The sequence below is a fragment of the Mus caroli genome, chromosome 7, assembly GCF_900094665.2.
Source record: "Mus caroli chromosome 7, CAROLI_EIJ_v1.1, whole genome shotgun sequence".
NCBI lineage: Eukaryota > Metazoa > Chordata > Mammalia > Rodentia > Muridae > Mus > Mus caroli.
The window spans coordinates 81,699,235-81,718,236 of NC_034576.1; the positions used below are offsets into that span (position 1 = coordinate 81,699,235).

The 19,002-nt window shown below is 46.3% G+C and overlaps 1 protein-coding gene across 2 annotated transcripts in view; it reads right to left on the bottom strand.

The window, feature by feature from the left end:
• Positions 1–2,376, bottom strand: part of Mfge8 (milk fat globule-EGF factor 8 protein) — a 15,195-nt gene extending 12,819 nt beyond the window's left edge. For both annotated transcript variants that reach the window (XM_021166963.1, XM_021166962.1), the window contains exon 1: positions 2,211–2,376. In XM_021166963.1, the coding sequence (XP_021022622.1) occupies positions 2,211–2,283 (73 nt within the window). In that variant the 5' untranslated portion in view covers positions 2,284–2,376. The remainder of the gene's footprint in view (positions 1–2,210) is intronic.
• Between the last annotated feature and the right edge of the window lie 16,626 nt (positions 2,377–19,002).

Genomic DNA, 19,002 nt, shown 5'->3' on the forward strand with positions numbered 1-19,002 from the left:
CTCTGTCTCTGTCTCTCTCTCAGTTTATGTGTTTCTGTCTCTCATCTCTCCATCTCTGCCTCCGTCTCTCTCTCTCTCTCTCTCTCTCTCCAGACTGAAGTCTGAATGGCAGAAGGCTGAAAGCCCTAGGACAAGGCTGACAGGTTAAGAAGTGCAGGTCTGGCGGCAGCAGATGCAGCAGATGCAGCAGATGCAGCAGATGCAGCAGATGCAGCAGATGCAGCAGTTGCAGCAGATGCACAGATGCAGCAGATACAGCTTCCAGGCTGAATGATGAAGAAGCACATTGGCACACTGGGGCAAAGGGAAGAAACACGAGCAGGTGAATCTGAGAGGCTCTGTGAATCATGAACTGAAGAGATGGAGGAAGGTTGGAGAGATCCCTGGAGCTTTGGGGGCGCCTTGGGTGACAGATGTGCACAGTCAACCAGAACGGAGAAGACAGGAAGAGGGGTGGGGTAAGCTGGGGCTGAGATCACCTGTCCTGTGATCTGATGGGCAATACACAGCTCAGCCAAGCAGCTGGCAAACCCCACCCTGTCGCCATGCCCAAACAGGGACTGGAAGCACCCTGTCTCCGAAGCTCACCTCACTCCCATCTGTCCCAGGTACCGTGACACTGGCACCAACCAGTGAACAGCTGCTTCCCAGGTCTGCTGTACCCAAAGAGGGCCCTTTGTACTACTAGACTTCACCCCAAACTCGGCACTGGACTCAAACCTAAGAGATCTCTTCTCCTCCCCACAGCTGCCCACCCAAGGCCCTCCAGAAAGCTCAAGCCCCCTCCCCTACCCCCCCTCCCAGCTCAGGTTCCCAAGCTGGAGGCAGGCAACACCATTAATGAGCACCAGCCCACACAGCTTCACCTCGGCAAGGGCCCTAAGGCGCTGTGGCAGAACTATTAGTCACTTGCTTTAAATAGCAGGTTAATCCCTTCTGACCTGGAAGGGCACAGTCACAGCCTCACGTGGAGGTTCTGGATAGGCCAAGGCCTAGGCACCCAATACCAACAAGGGCCCGGCTTTCAGCCTTCCCTACAGCTAGACCAGGAACCAAACCAAGGGTCCAGAGAGGAAATCAGAAAGTGGAAGGTGGCCAGAAGCAGTGGCGTTGGGACTGAGGCTGGCCACCTGCATATGAGACCAGGAGAGGCCAGATCCTCTAAAAGGCCTATGAGATTTCAGGGTCCTTCTCTGGGAAGTGTCTCCAGGAACATTTGGCCAGGGCGCAGGTTGTGGGGAGGGCAAAGAGGGGTGGAAAGGGTCAGAGGAGACCCAAGTATCTTTCCAGTTGAGTGGACAGACCAGGAGTTCCCAGGTCATGGAAGCTTGGGGCACCCAATGCCTTTAGCTCCAACCCGGAGGTCAGATCCTGTGCTGGGCGACAGAGCACAGCTGTGATCTCTCCTGCTTGTGATCACACCAGTCCCGGTTTCTATGAGAAAGGATTTAGGGGCTGCCTGAAGAGCCGCTGAGCTCACCCGCCCCATGGCCCCACGTGGGCACTGCTTTTTCATGATGAACTCTCTCCAGCAGCATCCCGCAAGAGGCCCAGACTTCTACAGGGGACCTCAGAGCGGAGGAGAAAGAGGAGGAGGAGGAGGAGGAGGAGGAGGAGGAGGAATAAAGCAGCTGGCCAAGGTCAGTCGGGAGCAGGAAGCCTTTTTCTAAGTTCCAGACCCGCCCCACCTACAAGCCAGTCTCTCGCACCGACCCCTCTGTCATTCCTTCCCTTATCTGATCAAACACCAACAAGTGGGGCACAAAAGTTCATTGGAGTCTCTAACCAGGCGGGTTCAGTGCAGAGTTTCAGGTAACGTTAGCTGGAGATGTACCCGCACAATAGTCCTAGACTCTCCCAAATTGTTTGGATTGGAAAGCAGACACAGTTCGGTGGCCTCACTTTACAGACGCGGTAAAAAAAAAAAGAAAGAGGCACGACGCAGCGGATTCCTTTGTTATGTGTAAGTCACATCCCTGGGGGGAGGCCAGGCTGTCACCCGGTGTCCAGGGTCACCACTCAGTGCAAAAGCTACTTATCACAGCCCCAAGGCCCCAGGGCAGAGCGCACTGAGGCACGTTCGCCTCTCCTACCCCTGAGCGTCCCCCTCCAGGCTCTGCTCAAGTTTGTCAACAGTAGGAGTAGAGGGAGGGCGTCGCTGAGAACCTCCGAGCGGCGGGCAGAACAGGGGCGAGGCCAGAGGGACTCACCAGACGCGGCGAAGAGGCCGGAGGCGCAGAGTAGCATGCCGCACAGCGCGGCCAGCACACGGGAGACCTGCATGCTGCGGGACGCGGGAAAGGGTCCACGCGCTCTGATGCTGGGACTCGAGAGTTCCTGCGTCCGCTCCTCTCACTCGGGAATAAATCAGGCGCCTCAGCTCCGCCCACTGGCCCAAGGGCTCCGCCCCGGACAGCCCCGGGCGGACTCTGGGCGGAGCTCCGAGACCACAGTGGGAAGAGGGAGGGCTGAAGTGGGGGGTCCAGTGCCTCAGCCTCCCGGCGAGCCACGCCCTGATGCCGCTGCCAGTCCTCAGCCTGGCCCGCTTCCTGAATGGACTGGACAGGGGGAAATTGCTCAGGAGGAATTTTAACAAGTGGCTGGATAATGGAGTGCTTCCCTAAGCATGCTGGAGACCCTAGATTCGATCCCCAACCCAGCAAAGATAAATAAAACAAAATAATCCAGGAGTGGTGGTGGCTCACGCTTGTACTCCCAACTCTTAGGAAGCTGGATCAGGAGGTTCAGACAGTTCCAGATCGGATCCCCAGAGTGGGCTCCATCCATATTGAGTTCCAGACTAGTCTGGGCTATAGAATGGGACCCTGTTTCCTAAATGTGTGTGTTTATTATTTGTTGTTTAGTTAATTAAAAATAACTGTTTAGACTTTAAATGCTAATTCTTATCTGTAATCAGAAAACAGCAAATTCAGGCTACAATGAGTACTGTGTTTCCTCCTTTATCAGATCGGCAAGTGTCAGGCTGTTAACAGCAGAGGCTGTGGGGCAAACAGGCTGAGGCACGCGGACCTTGGACAGAGTATACGCCAGCTCAGCTTCTTTATTTGGTAATGTCTTTCAAAATGTCACATATCAATGCCTTAAGACCTAGCAGTTATGCTTAGAGATGCACAACCATTCCATTAGATAGACATCTGTGCAAAATGACACCACAGGATGACATAACGTCTTTAGAAACCATGAAAAGACAAAAAATAAAAAAATAAAAAAATAAAAGGAATTGGCAAACTTGTGTAAAAGTTCCAAATAGGAAATATTTTAGGATTTTGGCCACTGTGGTGGTTCAAGCCTATAATGCCAGCACACTGGATTATTAAAGAAAGTCCAAGGCTAGCTTGAACAACATGGTGAGTCCTCAGCTACCCTGACCACCAGAATGAGACTCTATGGCAGAAAGAAAGAAAGAAAGAAAGAAAGAAAGAAAGAAAGAAAGAAAGAAAGAAAGAAAGAAAGATAGATCTGGCTAAAGAGATGGTTCAGTGGGTAAAGCACTTGCTGAGCGAGTGCGGCAACCTCAATTCAATCCCCACAAATCGATCAGGAAGGCAGACAGAAGCAGAGAGCCCAAGTCCACAAAGCCGACCTCTGACCCCCGCACCCACCCAGTGTCACATGTGTGACCACACACATACACACTAATGATAATGATGGCAATAATGATAATATGATAAAGTTGTTTAAAAGCTTCTGGCCTGTAATCTCAACACGTGGGAAGTGGGGAAGTTGGACCAGGAATTCAAGTTGTCCTCAGCTAGACATGGAGTTGGAAACCGAGCTTGAGCTATGTAAGACCCAAAGCCTCAAAATGATAACTGCAAGATGATGATGATGATAATGGTGGTGGTGGTGGTGGTGGGGTGGTGGTGACTATACAAAGTTTTAGGATTTGTGGGTTATAAGATCTTGGTGACAAGTATAAGAAACAGCCTTGTCCCTGGAAAGCACCTAGACTGAAAGAAAATGAGTATTACAGAGCAGACAGAGGAAAGAAATGGGAGCCTGAAGAGGAGGGGCTTGTCTCTACTGACAGCAGGCCATGGATTCTTTTTTCTTTTTTATCCTGTGTACACAATCCGTTTACACATAAGTATTTTAATAACAGTATTTGAATCAGGAGAGTGAAATGTGAACACCAGCTGCACACCGAGACCTAGCATGGGATGTGTTACTGTTAGGAGATCCTTGTTAGAATTGTTCTGGGGCTGGAGAGATGACTCAGTGATTAAGAACATCTGATTGACTGCTCTTTCGAAGGTCCTAAGTTCAAATCCCAGCAACCACATCGTGGCTCACAACCATCTGTAATGGGATCTGACGCCCTCTTCTGGTGTGTCTGAAGACAGCAACAGTGTACTTACATATAACAATAAGTAAACCTTTGGGCCAGAGCAAGCGGGGCTGGAGAGAGCAGAGGTCCTGAGTTCAATTCCCAGCAACCACATGATGGCTCACAACCATCTATATAGCTACAGTGTACTCATATACATAAAATAAATACATCTTTAAAAAAACTGTTCTGAAAGAAGTGTGCACCTGTAATCCCAGCACTTGGGGGGGTGTGGGGAGGCAGGTTGGTCAGGAGGAGTTTGATACCATCCTTGGTGTGATGGTTTGTATGTTCTTGGACCAAGAGTGGCACCATTTGGAAGTGTGGCCTTGTTGGAATGGGTGTGACCTGGTTGGAGTGGGTGGGTCACTGTGGGTGTGGGCATAAGATCCTCACCCTAGTTGCCTGGAAGTCAGTCTTCTACTAGCAGCCTTTGGATGAAGACATAGAACTCTCAGCTCCTCCTGCACCATGCCTGCCTGGATGCTGCCATGCTCCCACTTTGATGGTAATAGACTGAACCTCTGAACCTGTAAGCCAGCCCCAATTAAATGTTGTTTTTTATAAGACTTGCCTTGGTCATGGTGTCTGTGTGAGAAGCCACTAACAGTCTTACCCAGCTCTGATGCCTATGACCCACAGCACTGACCAGCATGGCAGGGGAGCCTCTGGGTACAGAGGCACACATACCTTAGTGATAACCAACAGTTCTCTGCTTAGACTCAAGACCTACTCAACAAGAGGGAAGCCATGCCTGATACTGGTTATGTAGCTCCATGCTAGTGGAGTCGTGGATCATGGAGGAGACTCTACAGTCACTTTACTAAACCAGCCTAATCTCTCTTTGTGTTCTAAACATTTGTCCTTATAGCCACAGATAAGGGTAGTCCTCACCACTCAGCAATGAAACTTCTCTTTGTGAAAGACAGAAAGCATTATAGAAGACCATAGCCAATCAAAATGCAGACTTGTGGAGCCCAGTCCCTACGGATAAAGTATAAAACACTCCCACACCTAAGGCTCAGGCAACATGTCAGAAGAGGGGTGGAAAGCTGCCCAGAGACAGAGAATCAGGCAGTCTGCTGTGAGATTGTGTCTACTGGGACTGTCGTAAGCTACACCCTTAAATTCTCACCAACATGACTGCCTAAGCCTGAGCTGAACAAGGACCCAGGAAAGCCCATGTGGCCTCAACCCTACACAAAAGAACTACAGGCCCCTGAGCAAGGCCAGAGTGGGAGGAATAGTCATCTCCAGACCAACTGGCCACCCAGTCTCAAAAGATCAGCACTGAAAACACACATGTGAGTAACATCATGCGCGCACACACACATACTCATATACACATACACACACACACACACACACACACGTAACAACGATTAATGAAAGAAGAGGCTATGAATTGGAAAAAGAACAAGGAGGGATATGGGGAGGGTTTAGAGGGAGGAAAGGGAATGAGAAAATTTATATTATAATCTCAAAAAGAGAGAGAAAAATCTAACAGAATCATATAGCAAAAAAAAAAAGTGCAGTTTGCTGCATGAAAATTTAAAGCAACTTTAAAATAACATGGGAAATGTAAGCTAGAGAAAAAGCAGGAACTCAGCATCAATGCAGACGGCTTAGGACTGCAAGTCCAGTCCCAGTTCACAGCTGAGCACAAAAGGTTACAGGGTGGCTTTCATAAATCCATCAACAAGATGCCTTACTGGGGACACCAAAATAAATGACTCTTCAACTGGGTAAAAGAGAGAGAGAGAGAGAGAGAGAGAGAGAGAGAGAGAGAGAGGAGGCCTGAAGAGATGGCTCAGCTGTTACTAGCACTGGTTGCTCTGACAGAGGTGTCCAGGGTCCAATTTCCAGCACCCACATGGTGGCTCCCAACCATGGAACCCCAGTTCCAGAGGATCCAACACCATCTTCTGACCTCTGAGGAAATGCATGTAGGCAAAGCACTGCTGCACAGAAAATAAAAACAAAACTAAAGATAAAAGTCCTGTTCCAAGGGAAAGGCGTCTGTCACATCCAGCAACACTCCAAGGTAAAACACTAGGCACACTGGGAGTGACAGAAACTTCCTCAAAGATCCTAGATCCCTATAAACAAACAGAGCTGATACCATCACTAAGGTGGTAAGACGGGAACAAAACAAGGACTTCTGTTCAGCCACTTCCTCTAAAATGATATAAGAAATGGGAACCTAGACAATCAGGTCAGAACCTGAAAATCTATCCAGGTGGAAGAGAAGGAAGTAAGATTACCACTATGGCTATTCACAGATCGCATGATCTTGTACCTAGAAAAGTCTAAACCCATACACAAAAACTGTGACGGCTTCTGGATGTGGTGAACAAGGCTGCAGCCCACAAGATTACTATACACGAATGCCTCATGCCATAACAGACTTGCTGAGGTCTAAGGATAACACTTACAGGAGTCGGCTCTTTCCTTCCACTAAGTAGGTTCTGGGGATCGAACCTAACTAAACAGATTGGGACCCTTTACCCATCTCAACAGTCCAAACACTAGCACTTCATTTATTTACTTATTTATTGTTTATAGTATGTTGGTAAAGATCAAACCCAGAGCCTTACTTATTCTTAACCAACACTACCTCTGAGCTTTATGAATTGCATTCCTAGTGACCCTCCCCCTTTAACGCTGGAGCCTTGCTGGGGGAGGGGTGAGTAGCATAGGAAGAATTTTTATTATCAAAGTAAGATGTGATAATAGGACCAAGCATGGAGCTCAGTGGGAGAGCACCTGTCTAACAAGCACTAACTCCTGGGCTCACTTCCCAGCACAGACTAAGTCAGCCCCGGTGTCCACATCTATGTTCCTGCTCCAGAGGTAGAGGCAAGAGGATCAGAAGCTGCAGATCATCTTGAGCCACATGACTGACACCTTGTCTCAGGAGAGAAAGGGAATTGGAGAGAGGGGGAGAGGGAGGAAGTGTGGGGATCTGAAGAAGCCCTCGATGGATGTGTAACAAGCAATTAGATTGCTTGATATGGGTCCAGCCATTTCAAGAGCTCCCAGTGCCTCAGACCCTGGGGAGTGCCACAGTTTCCTCCTGGGCTGAGGCTGAGAGGGCTAGGGAAGTATTCCTCTGGTCTGAGTGCAAATGTTGGTGTATTCCAAACCTAGCAACTGCCGACTCCTCCTCCCGGTGACTGCAACCCACCCGAGATAGCTCACCTCCTTCTACCAAGACTAGCTAACCCCTCCTCTGGTGCTGTAAGGAATAACCATACAAGTTGGCGAGTGGTTGGCGCTGCTCTACCAGAGTGAGCACAGCCACCCAACCCCAGCTTTCCTTGTCTACATCTGTGTGCCCATTCATCATTCCTTTGTTACCTCAATCAGGTCAAGTCCAAAGCCATGCAAGATGGAGAGAAGGGAGAGGGAAGGAGTCCCAAATGACGTATTTTGCTAGCTTGACTGGTGTACCCGCTTTAATAATGCTTCTCCTAGACAACTCATTGTATACACAGAACGCTGAAGACACCAGGGCACTAAAGCTGACGTGGCAGTTACACCTGAGGAGCAGATGCGCTGCTTCCTCTCTCGATCAAATCCGTGCTGAAGAAAGGTATGAGCGGTGTTTGGGTGAAAGAAGACTGCGTTCATATGAAAAAGGTTTTAATTCTTCTGCTTCCCTTCCAAAATAGCTCCAGGTTCCAACACAAACAAAGAAATCGAAATAAGGCAACGTTGAGGTCACATGACCCGCAAGGTTATATGTAATCTACCTCAGTGTCATTGCCGTTGGATTTTTTTTAATTAATTACATTACATCACAGCTTTTCCTCACGCCTCTCCTCCCAGTCCCTCCCTCCTACCTCCCCTCCCCCACATCTCCCCTCCCCTTCTCAGAAAAGAAGAGGCCCATAGAATTACCATAGAAGTTTCTAAAAGCTTACCATCAGTCTGAGAGTGTGCCTCAGTGGCAGTGTTTTTCTAGCATGCACGAGGCTCTGAGTCTGATTCCTAGCACCACACATAAAGTAAATTTAAAAATGTAACATTTACATGTCACAAATCGAATCAGATACTTTTCTCCCAACAGAAGTCTGCAACCAAACTGGGCTTTTAAAAAGTCTTCTTTTAAGTGCAAGAAGAAATGTCCAAGACAAGTGATTGTTCTGTGACATTCGGAAAAAGCCTCCCTCCCAGCACAGGGCCTAAGCACTACATCAAGAATTGGCTAAGGATGAAGATATCCATTAGTACCACCCCAAAGCAAGCCAGTTCCAGTTTCAGCCTAGAAAGCAGGTTCCTGCCAAAGTCTAGCTTTGTTCTGTTTGTTGGATTCTATGTGGTCCAGCCTGGCCTTGAAATCTCTGTGTAGTCCAGGTTGGCCCAGAACTTGTTTCCCCATGTGCCTGCCTCCTTAGGTGCTGGAGCCACCAAGCCTGACTCCATGTCTGATCCTTAGCTAAACCCAAATCTCAAACAGGTCTTAGGTCACCCTTCCCAACCAGAATGGCTCATGGTGCCAACACGGTCAAGTAAGACATAATCACCTTGTCAGAGGGCACACCCACCGTGACGTTTGTCAGTGCTCATGCTGGGGTCGTGAAAGAGTCTGGCAGACAGCTGGGTACAACTCCGTGGTAGAATCCCTGACTAGCCTTGGAAAGACCCTGGTTCAATCCCTAGCAGTGAAGAAAGAAAAACAAGAATCCTTCACATTTTCTAAGCTTTAGACTAGTACAAGCTACTATTTACCTAGGAAACAATGACCAAAGCTCAATGTACATCAGGCAAAAATAGGTGAAGTCACCCACACATCCCTGCTGAGTTCACATTGTCGAACGTTAAAGTAAAACAGAATGGTATGTGTATAGCAAGGACATGTCTTACAGTAAGAGTTCTCTAAAATCCATAAGCACTGTGCTTAGCGTGCATCTGACACTGAGATCAATCTCTAGCACCAAGAACATACACACACTGCACACACACAGCATACAGACATGAATACAGATCCAGCCTCAGCTTAAGAGATACTTTAGGACTGGGGTATAACTCAGTGGTAGGGTATTGGCCTAACATGCATGGGGCTCTGGTATAATCTCAAGTACTGACAAATGGAGATATGGAGATATACAACAAATGGAGATATACAACAAATGGAGATATACATATATATATATTCAAATATCACATACTGAAAATGGGATACACACACACATATACACACACACACACACATATTTGTGATAGAGAGGAGGATGGCTCAACAGCGAAGAGCACTGGCTGCTCTTCCACAGGATCTGGGTTTGATTCCCACACCCAGATGGTGGCTCACAACAGCCTGTAACTCCAATTCCAGAGGATCCCATGCCCTCTTCTGTTCAATTTGGGCACAAGGCATGGAAGTGGTACACAGACAGACAGACAGACAGAGAAAGCATCCATCCACATAATAAATGCAAATGTAAAATAAAATAAATACACAATTTCTAAACAATGACGCAGGCGTGTAATCTTAGCACTTGGAAAGGGGCAGCAGGAGAACCACAAATTCATTCAAGGTTATTCTCAGCTATACAACAAGTTTAAGGCCAGCTTGAACTCCTGAGAGTCTACCTCCATAAACAAAATGAAATGTATACATATATAGCCTATTTATTCATGCATATTTACTCTACATGTACACTTCTTCAGAAAGAGACAGCACCACATGTCCACATTTCCAGCAACCTAGAAGCTTATGGGGGCGGGGGGTGGGTGGGGGGGGGGAAGTCTACCAGCCCTGTCCAGACTCCTTTGGATCTATGGATCCACGGATAAAAACCAACACACACAAGACAGTTAATCTTTTTTTTTTTTTTTTTGGTTTTTCAAGACAGGGTTTCTCTCTATAGCCCTGTGTGTTCTGGAACCCACTCTGACCAGGCTGGCCTCGAACTCAGAAATCCGCCTGCCTCTGCCTCCAAGTGCTGGGATTAAAGGCGTGCGCCACCACGCCCTGCTAAGACAGTTAATCGTTAATCTTTTTTTTCCATATTTTTTATTGGGTATTTATTTCAGTTACATTTCCAATGCTATCCCAAAAGTCCCCCACAGACAGTTAATCTTAAAATGTCTTTGTTAACTCAATGACTGAGCACTGCTAAACCTCCCCTGCCACCCCAGGCATAATCAGATAGAGAAGCCATTGGCCACTCCAACCCAAAACGCACATGGCTGGTTGGCTTTATCCTGCCACTACTGCCTCCTCCTTCTTTTCCCATCTCCCGATTCTCTCTGCATCCTCCCGTGCAAACTCTAAGTGTCCTGCCCTGTCCTCAGCCATTCGTTTCTGGTATCTTTATTTATCGATCAAGAAACAATTGGGCACAGGGTCTTAGCATGAGAACCCCCCTGTTCACCACATGGTGGTTCACTCCCCTTTTACTTGAGTTCTGGAAGAGCTAACAATTGCTGACTTCTACAAGCACCAAGCACAGAAGTGTGGTGCACATAGTACGCATGTGGGCAAAATAGTCACACTCATGAAATTACATTTAAAAACAAAATGTCCAGATCTGGTAAATCTATAAAGACAGAACACAACTTCACAATTACTCAGGGCTGGAATTAAGGGAGAAGAAGAAACGCAAGGCTTTGCCCTTATTTTATTTTATTTTATTTTAAGGAGTAAAGATTTTTAATTCAAAAGTGCTGATAATTTCAATTTACAAGCTTGTGAGTGTACGTGTTGTGTAACAGTTTCTTCCAAAACTAAAACATTCCAGCCTACAGGGAGCTCCTTAAACAAAGGTAAACAACTTTTGAGTTTTATTTACATAAATTCAAAACGTTGAAAGGACGTTTCAGGAAGTCCCTGAAATGGACCAGACTCACTAGGCTCCTCCCTGCCAGAGTAAGTGATAAAGGCTGAGAGTCACTCTCAGATGCAAGAAAGCTAAGCCATGAAGAAGACTCAAATGCTGGGTCTGCTGTGGCTACACAAGGGGAGGTGTGACACAGTTCCTGCCCACGGAGCATCGCCGGGCCATTGATCCCCATGATCCCTATAAGTGTCGATGGCTGCTGTTGCCCTGAAGCTCATCTGCTGTCTTTACTACTCTACTTTCAATCTTTCTTTCTGGGGAACTACTTCCCCCATTACTCAGAGCCAATCACGTCATAGTAACTGAAACAGATGCGGTTCTCAGGAATGAGGAATGGAGGTGGTCATGAGGCTGGGGAGGCTGAGGAACAGGCCTTCCGCTTGGCCTTTAAGGACACGGGAAAGGATCTAGACAACTTAACCACAGAGACCATAAAAGCCTACATGGTCCTTTGTAGACACAATTCATTGCCAGACTGGCCTTGAATGTGGAATCAGGAGGAGATACAAGTACCCTCCGGTCCAATGACTGCCGCATTAATTAGCCAAGGTGAACTTGGGGACATCAGGATAGAGAGTTACAGTGGTCTCAGGAAGAAAACATATGGAGAGAGAAAATAGGAATTTCTATATGGTTTAGAAGGAAACTACATGAGGCTATGAAATGGCTAGAAATGAAGATTAGAGAATTAAAAGACGTTGTAGAAGCATATGAAAAGTTAGTGCTCTATTTTCCTGGCCATTTGCAGAATTGGAGACAACAATGCCTGGAAAGATATTAGAGAGAGCTAACTGTTTTATTTACATCAATTCAGGACTTTGTGAGGAAGCATTTTAATCTTAGTGGACTGTTACTTTTCTGTTCTCACATGAAAATAGTTACTAAAGGCTGCTGTCTGCTGTTCCAGGAAACCGCAAGAGCTACCTGCAAAGAGCAGGCTGTGTACACCTATAAGGAAATGTGCATTTGCTTTGAGTTTAGTTTCTGCTCTAAGGCAACAGGGACTATTGATCTGGGTTTTATAGAATTTATGTAAATCTAAGAATTCTTGATGATTATTAACAATGGCCAAAGCCTTGATAATGTAGCTTAGTAAATAAAAAAAAAACTGGGCTCAGGTGTTCTCTGGTTATTAATCTGAAGAATTATTAAACTGAAGAATAAAGAAGACTGAGAATTTTCAGGGAACAGAGAGAGTACCTGAACTAGCAGCTTGCATCTACTTCTGACTCTTGAGTCATTATTGAATCAACACTGTTCCCATTCCTGCCTTTCTCAGGACCGTCCTCACACTGAGGTAGGACCTTGGCACTCAAAGAGCAGACACAGCTGCCTGGCAGAAGCAGAAACCAGCCAAACTGCCTGGGCAGAGGTCTAGACCAACTGTGTCACTTGGAAGGAACACTCTCCAATCTGTTGAGCTGCCTGCGGGCTGTGTAGTGTGCTCCAGGTTCCCAACTTTTGTGACCTGTCACCTATTCTAGGGTGAATTTTGGTGATGTATCTGAGTTATTTCTGCTACTGTAACTGACCCCTTACCCATATTCCTGTAAGCAACCCCAATAAAACTCATTGGTTCACCAAGACTCTGGTGGTATCTGTCATGGGCTCCCTAGCTATGGCAAGTAGATACACATGTGTCTCCTAGGAAACATTGTGTCACACAACAGTATATTAGAATCTTCCTGAAGTGTACATTATACAAGGCTGAATAATATACGAGTTACATTTTAATAAAAGTAACTATAGTTCTTAGCTGGTCCTAGTAGCACAAGCCTGTCGCTTCTGTTGCTTCAGAGCCTGAGGCAGATTAAAAGTTCAAGACCTACCTGGGATACAGAGTGTGTTCAGAGCCAGCCTGGGCAACTTAGTGAGAGGTCCAAGGTTCAAACCCCAAGACTGAAAATGAAGAGAAGAGGAAGAAGAAGAAAAGCACTGTACCTCACATGATTCATAGTCCAAGGTCATGCATGATCAGCTACATAGCAAGCCCCCTGATCAGTGGATACTTTTCTTCCTGCAAAGGAGAGGCTCCTAGTGGCTCTCACCAGCTCTATGCTACCCACTTGCCGCAGTCATGCCCAGTTACCTCACCCAGACTCATTCAATCACTGAGTCATTCATCAAACACTCATGTAGTATGTGGTCAATGAAGTAATAAGAAGTGGTAACGTTGGTACCTAAACCATCCACCACTAGGCTCTTTCCCCAGAGCATTTGCATCAGAATCCCTGGGTGAAACCTAAGCACCTGCACTTTTTTTTTTAAGCAACTGTACAACCAGTGTAAGAACCACAAGACAGACTCACTGAGAGAGGGAAGACCTTGGCCTTGGGATCCAGAGCCGATAGCAAGCAAGGGAGGGCTGTAGAAGAAGACTTTTCTTCTGTAATCTGATCTTTAGGCCAGTGAATGGCAGTCCCTCAGCCTGAGAACTTCTCATCCCCAGCATCAGGACATGTTATTACACTCAAGATTTGATTAGGCTAGCCGGGCGTGGTGGCGCACGCCTTTAATCCTAGCACTCGGGAGGCAGAGGCAGGCGGATTTCTGAGTTCGAGGCCAGCCTGGTCTACAAAGTGAGTTCCAGGACAGCCAGAGCTATACAGAGAAACCCTGTCTCGAAAAAACAAAAAAAACAAAAAAAAAAAGATTTGATTAGGTTGTCCATGGACCTTGTTTTACTAGCCATAGGAAGCAAGCAGTCCATAAAACCCTCAGATTTCGTGTGTGAGAGAGTGACAGAGTCTCATTATATAGATAAACCCAGTTGGCCTGGAACTCACTCTATAGACCAGTCTGACTTTGAACTTCAGAGAGATCTTCCTGCCTCTGCATCATGAGTACTGGAATCAAAGGCATACACTACCACACCTGGCCCAAACCTTCAAATTTTGTTTCTACAAGTGGCAAAGTCGAATTTACAGTTGTGATGTGTTTCATTAGTCATTGCCTTACACAGTCAGGGGACCTTTTATCTTTTCTACAGACTTAACATTAAATTGCTAAAACTCTGGGTCAGTGGACCATGGGACCATTAATACATTTACACCAAATTGGTGGAGCGTCCTAGATCAGAGTCTGATGATAAGAAGACATTCTAGCTTGCTTTCTGTTGCTGAAATAAAATACCATGACCAGAAATTACTTGTTTGGGATTTATTTGGCCTAGGACCCCCATTGCAGTCCATCACTAAGGGAACCCAAGGCAGAGCCTCAATTAGGTCAGAAACCTGAAGGCAGGAGCTGATGCAGAGGTCATGGAAGAATGTTGTCTGCTTGCATGCTTACCCTGGCTGGCTTGCTCACTCTGCATTCTTTTATAACCCAGGACCACCTGCCCAGGAGTGACATCACCCACAAAGAGCCACCCTCCACCATATCAATCATTAATCAAGAAAATGGCCCCATAGTCTTGTCTCTTCTTAGATAGCAAAATAATAGTAACAAAAAAAATAATCAGCAAACCACCCATAAAATTTGACCTGGTATTTACTTTGAAAAAAGCCACTGAAAAGAAATTACTCAAGTTAAAAAAAAAAAAGAGAAGAAGAAGAAGAAGAAGAAGAAGAAGAAGGAGGAGGAGGAGGAGGAGGAGAAGGAGAAGGAGAAGGAGAAGGAGAAGGAGAAGGAGAAGGAGAAGGAGAAGAAGAAGAAGAAGAAGAAGAAGAAGAAGAAGAAGAAGAAGAAGAAGAAGAAGAAGAAGAAGAAGAAGAAATATACTTGTTGGGCACAGTAGTACACATTTCAAGAACTTAGAAAGATAAGACAGGAGGATTGCTGGGACCCTATCTCAAAATGACAACATAATAGTAATATAAAAGAGGCACACACCACCACTGTCTAAGGTTTTGAAGAAGTGGTAATAGTCCATAAAGCCTAGAGACAGACAAAGGAACAAACTTGCTGTGATTAACTAGGTAGAGCTATAAAACGGGCCACAAGTTACAGAAATTTACGCGAGAGAACTGCCATGATGGAATGACTGTCAAAATGCTTGAGATTGCAGAGAACACACTTATAAAAATACTGCATCGCAGGCCAGTGAGCTGGATCAGCAAGTAAAAAACTCAATCCTGGAACCTGGGTAAAGGTGGAAAGAGGGAGCTGAATCCTCAAAGTGGTTCTCTGACTTACACATGTGCACACCTGCACTCACATATACAGCAAAATTCAAAAAGCACCTTTATGTGAAAGCACAAGTCAAAAGAGAATTGAAAAACCGAGTATGGTAGTGAATGCCTGTGATACCAGCACTTGGTAGGTGGAAGCTGAGAGATCAGAACTCCTAGATCAGAAAACTGGGAATAAACTCATGGTAAAGCACCTGCTTTATGTGGTGGTTTGAGTGAAAGTGCTCCCCAGGGGCTCATGGATTTGAATGCTTTTGTTGGTAGAACTGTTTGGGAAGGATTAGAAGGTGTGGCCTTGTTGGAAAAGGTGTGTCACTAAAGTGGGCTTCAAAAAGCCCATGCCATTCCATTGGGTTTCTCTCCGCCTCATGGTTGTTCTTTCAATACACAAGCTCTCAACTACTGCTCCAGCATCACACTCGCCTGCCCACTGCCATGCTCTCTGCTGTGATGGTCATGGACTCAGCCTCTGAAACTATAAGCCCTTTCCAAGTTGACTTAGTCGTGGTGTCTCTTCATAGCAGTAGAAAAGTAGCTAAGATACCTTACAAACATAAGAACCCAAATTCAATCTCCAAACCTATGGGGGAGGGCACCTGGCATTACAACACTTGCTTGCAATCCCAGCACTGCACAGGTAGAAACAGGCAAATCTTGACGCTCTCTGGCCATCCAGCTAGTCTACTTGGTGAGGTACAAGCTAAATGACTTTAAGACCTTGTCTCAAGAGAACAAAGGGCAGAGTGGTAACTCAGGGGTTAAAAGCACTCACTGCTCTTACAGAAGACTTGAGATTGGTCCCCAAGACCCCTATTAGGTGGCCCACAACCACCTGTAACTCCAGTTCCAAAGGATCCTCTGAGACACCTCCATGCACATGGTGCACATATACCCATGCAAGTACATAGCCATACATATCAAAATAAACCTTGAAAAAAAAAAAAACAGAAAACACAAGCAAGTGGATGGGGTCCTGAGGAACAGATGCTAAGATCACTCTCTGGCTTCCATACACATTCACAAACACGTGAGCATACACACTCACACACGCAACTGCAAACACACAGACACACACAAACGTGCACATAGAAAGACATCCTTGGCTATATAGCAAGTTCAAAGCCAGCCTGAACTACAGAGAGAGAGAGAGAGAGTGGGGAGTGCTAGAAAGATAGCTCAGGAGTTAAGAATGTGTACCTGTTGTTTCCTATAGAAGATCTAAGCTCAGTTCTCAGCACCCACACTGGGTAGCTCACAACTACCTGTAACTACAGTTCCAGGGAGGTTCAATGCCCCCAGCCTCTGTGGACATTTGCACACAGAGATACATGTAATCATTTTTGGAAAAGAATGAGGAAAAGGGGGCCAGGCATGGTAGTTGATGCCAACATTTGGGAGGTATCTGTGAATTTGAGGCCAGCCTGTTCTAAATAGTGACTTCTAAGCCAAGCAGCATTGTATGTTGCACCCCCCAATTAAAAAATAAAAAAAAAGGAAGGGAGAGAGGAAGAAATGGAGAAGAAAGGAAGGAGAAGAAGCCAGGTGTGGAGGCACAGCTGGAGACTAAAAGCAGGAGGATCATAAGTTCAAGGCCAACCTGAGCTACTGAGCAAGTTCCAGGCTAGCCTGGGCTACATAGTATAAGACCTTATCATGGAAAGAGGGAGAGAAAGAGAGGTCTGAGACACACACAAACACACACACATCATTTACCAGATGTGGTTGTTCACAATTGTTATGCCAGTGCTTGGGGGTAGAGGCAGGATGATTGCCACAAGTTCAAGGCCAGCTTGGTGTATACAATAACCTACACACTAAGAAGCTGTTTCAAAAAAAAAAAAAAAAAGGACTGGGGATGTAGCTCAGTTAAGAGAGTTCTTGCCCATCATGCATGAAGTCCTATGTTTGATCCACCATACCTTACAAAAACAGGCATGCAGGCACGTTGGTGCATATCTGCAATCCCAGCATTTGGGAGGTACAGGCAAGAAGATCAAGAGTTCAGGCCATCTTTGGCTACATAGCGAGTTTGAGGCCAGCCTGCAATGGTGAGAATACATGTTTGGAAAAACAACCAAACCACATCAATGCTTGCCAGGACTTGGAGAAGAAGAGCCGTTGTTTGTCTCGGAGTGCAGCACAGAGAAGTTTCGAGAGAATGTCATTACTCTATGTGATACTGGAGTCCTAGACACATGATACCATGCAACGTCCTAACCCAGAGGATCTTACAACACAGTGAATAAACTTTAATGTTGTCAAGTTTTTGAAAAGTCAACCTGAATGTTGTGAGAAGCCAGGCTGTGACCATGTCACAGCTGAGGAACACAACCTCACTGAAAGTGGTGTAGGAGAAAGGACTGGGCTCAGTACACTTGGAAAGGCAGGGTCTTAACAGGAAAACCTACAGAGGGAGCAACTGTATGTTATCACTTGTCTACAATCAAACACGTTGTTTTTCATGCAGATACAGGCTAACAATCCAGAAGAGGCCTTATTCTCTACTTGTTTAATCCAGGACACAAATTCCAGACAGCATCTGTACAGAATCTACATAAGGGCAGAACCGTTTATTTAGGCTCAGGGTTTCAGTCATCATGGGAGCTGAGGGAAGCAGGACAGAGTAGGTCCATCTGTGGTGGCAGCAGGACATGGTGAATGTTCTTCACATGATGATGGGCCAGTGTGATAGCTATTCCTGGTTGTCAACTTGACTTCATCTGGAATGAACTACAACCCAGAAATGGAGGGCACACCTGTGATCCAGATCTTAAGGCTGGAAGACACAGGTTTCTGACCTTGACATGGAGATCTTGTGGCCTAGTGGCCATGAAAAATTTAGGCCCAGGCAAGGTAATATATGCCTTTAATCCCAGGAGACTGAGGCAAGCAGATCTCTGAATTCAAGGGCAGCCTGGGACAAAGCAAGTTCCAGATCCAGATGTGGTGTTACACACCTTTAATCTAGGCCACACCTTCTGCTGGAGGCCTATCGAAGGATATGGGAAGAAGGAAGGCTCACTCTTCTTCGCCTGCTTACACTTACTTGTCAGCACATCTGTTAGAATCTACTTCTACAGAAGACCACTTGCAACAACTCAAGAGAGCAGCCCTGTATCTCGAAACACCGAAGAGCTGGCCCTGGTCGTGTGGGTGCGGGTGAGTGGGTGAGCAGGCCTAAGGGTATAAAAACAGGAGATCTGGCACTGTATGAACTAGCCCAGGCAGTGCTGGAGAGCTCCCTGGGTATGGGTGAGTTGGCAGACTGACCAGCTCAGCTACCACCCAGGCCCATCCCCAACATCTACCCCATCTATGAACTGCTGGAGCTCTTGACAGAGCCAGCCCTGTAGACCCAAAGTTCCAGGGTCTTCATGAACTGGACAACAGGATATCCAAGAGGAGTGGGTGACGATCCAGCATTGATAGTGTAGCAGACTCATGGAGGCAAACATTTGAAAGTAAAGACTTGTGTGGACAAAAGGATAGACTTGTGACACACCATGACACACTTCAGCTTCCGTGGTTAGGTTTTTTTCCTTTGGGGTGTGGGGTTTGCCAGTGGGGAGGGTGGATAAGAAGGGACAGGGAAATGAGTGGGATTGGGGCGCATAATGTGAAATTCACAAAGAATCAATAAAAGGTGGAAAGAAAGAAAGAAAGAAAGAAAGAAAGA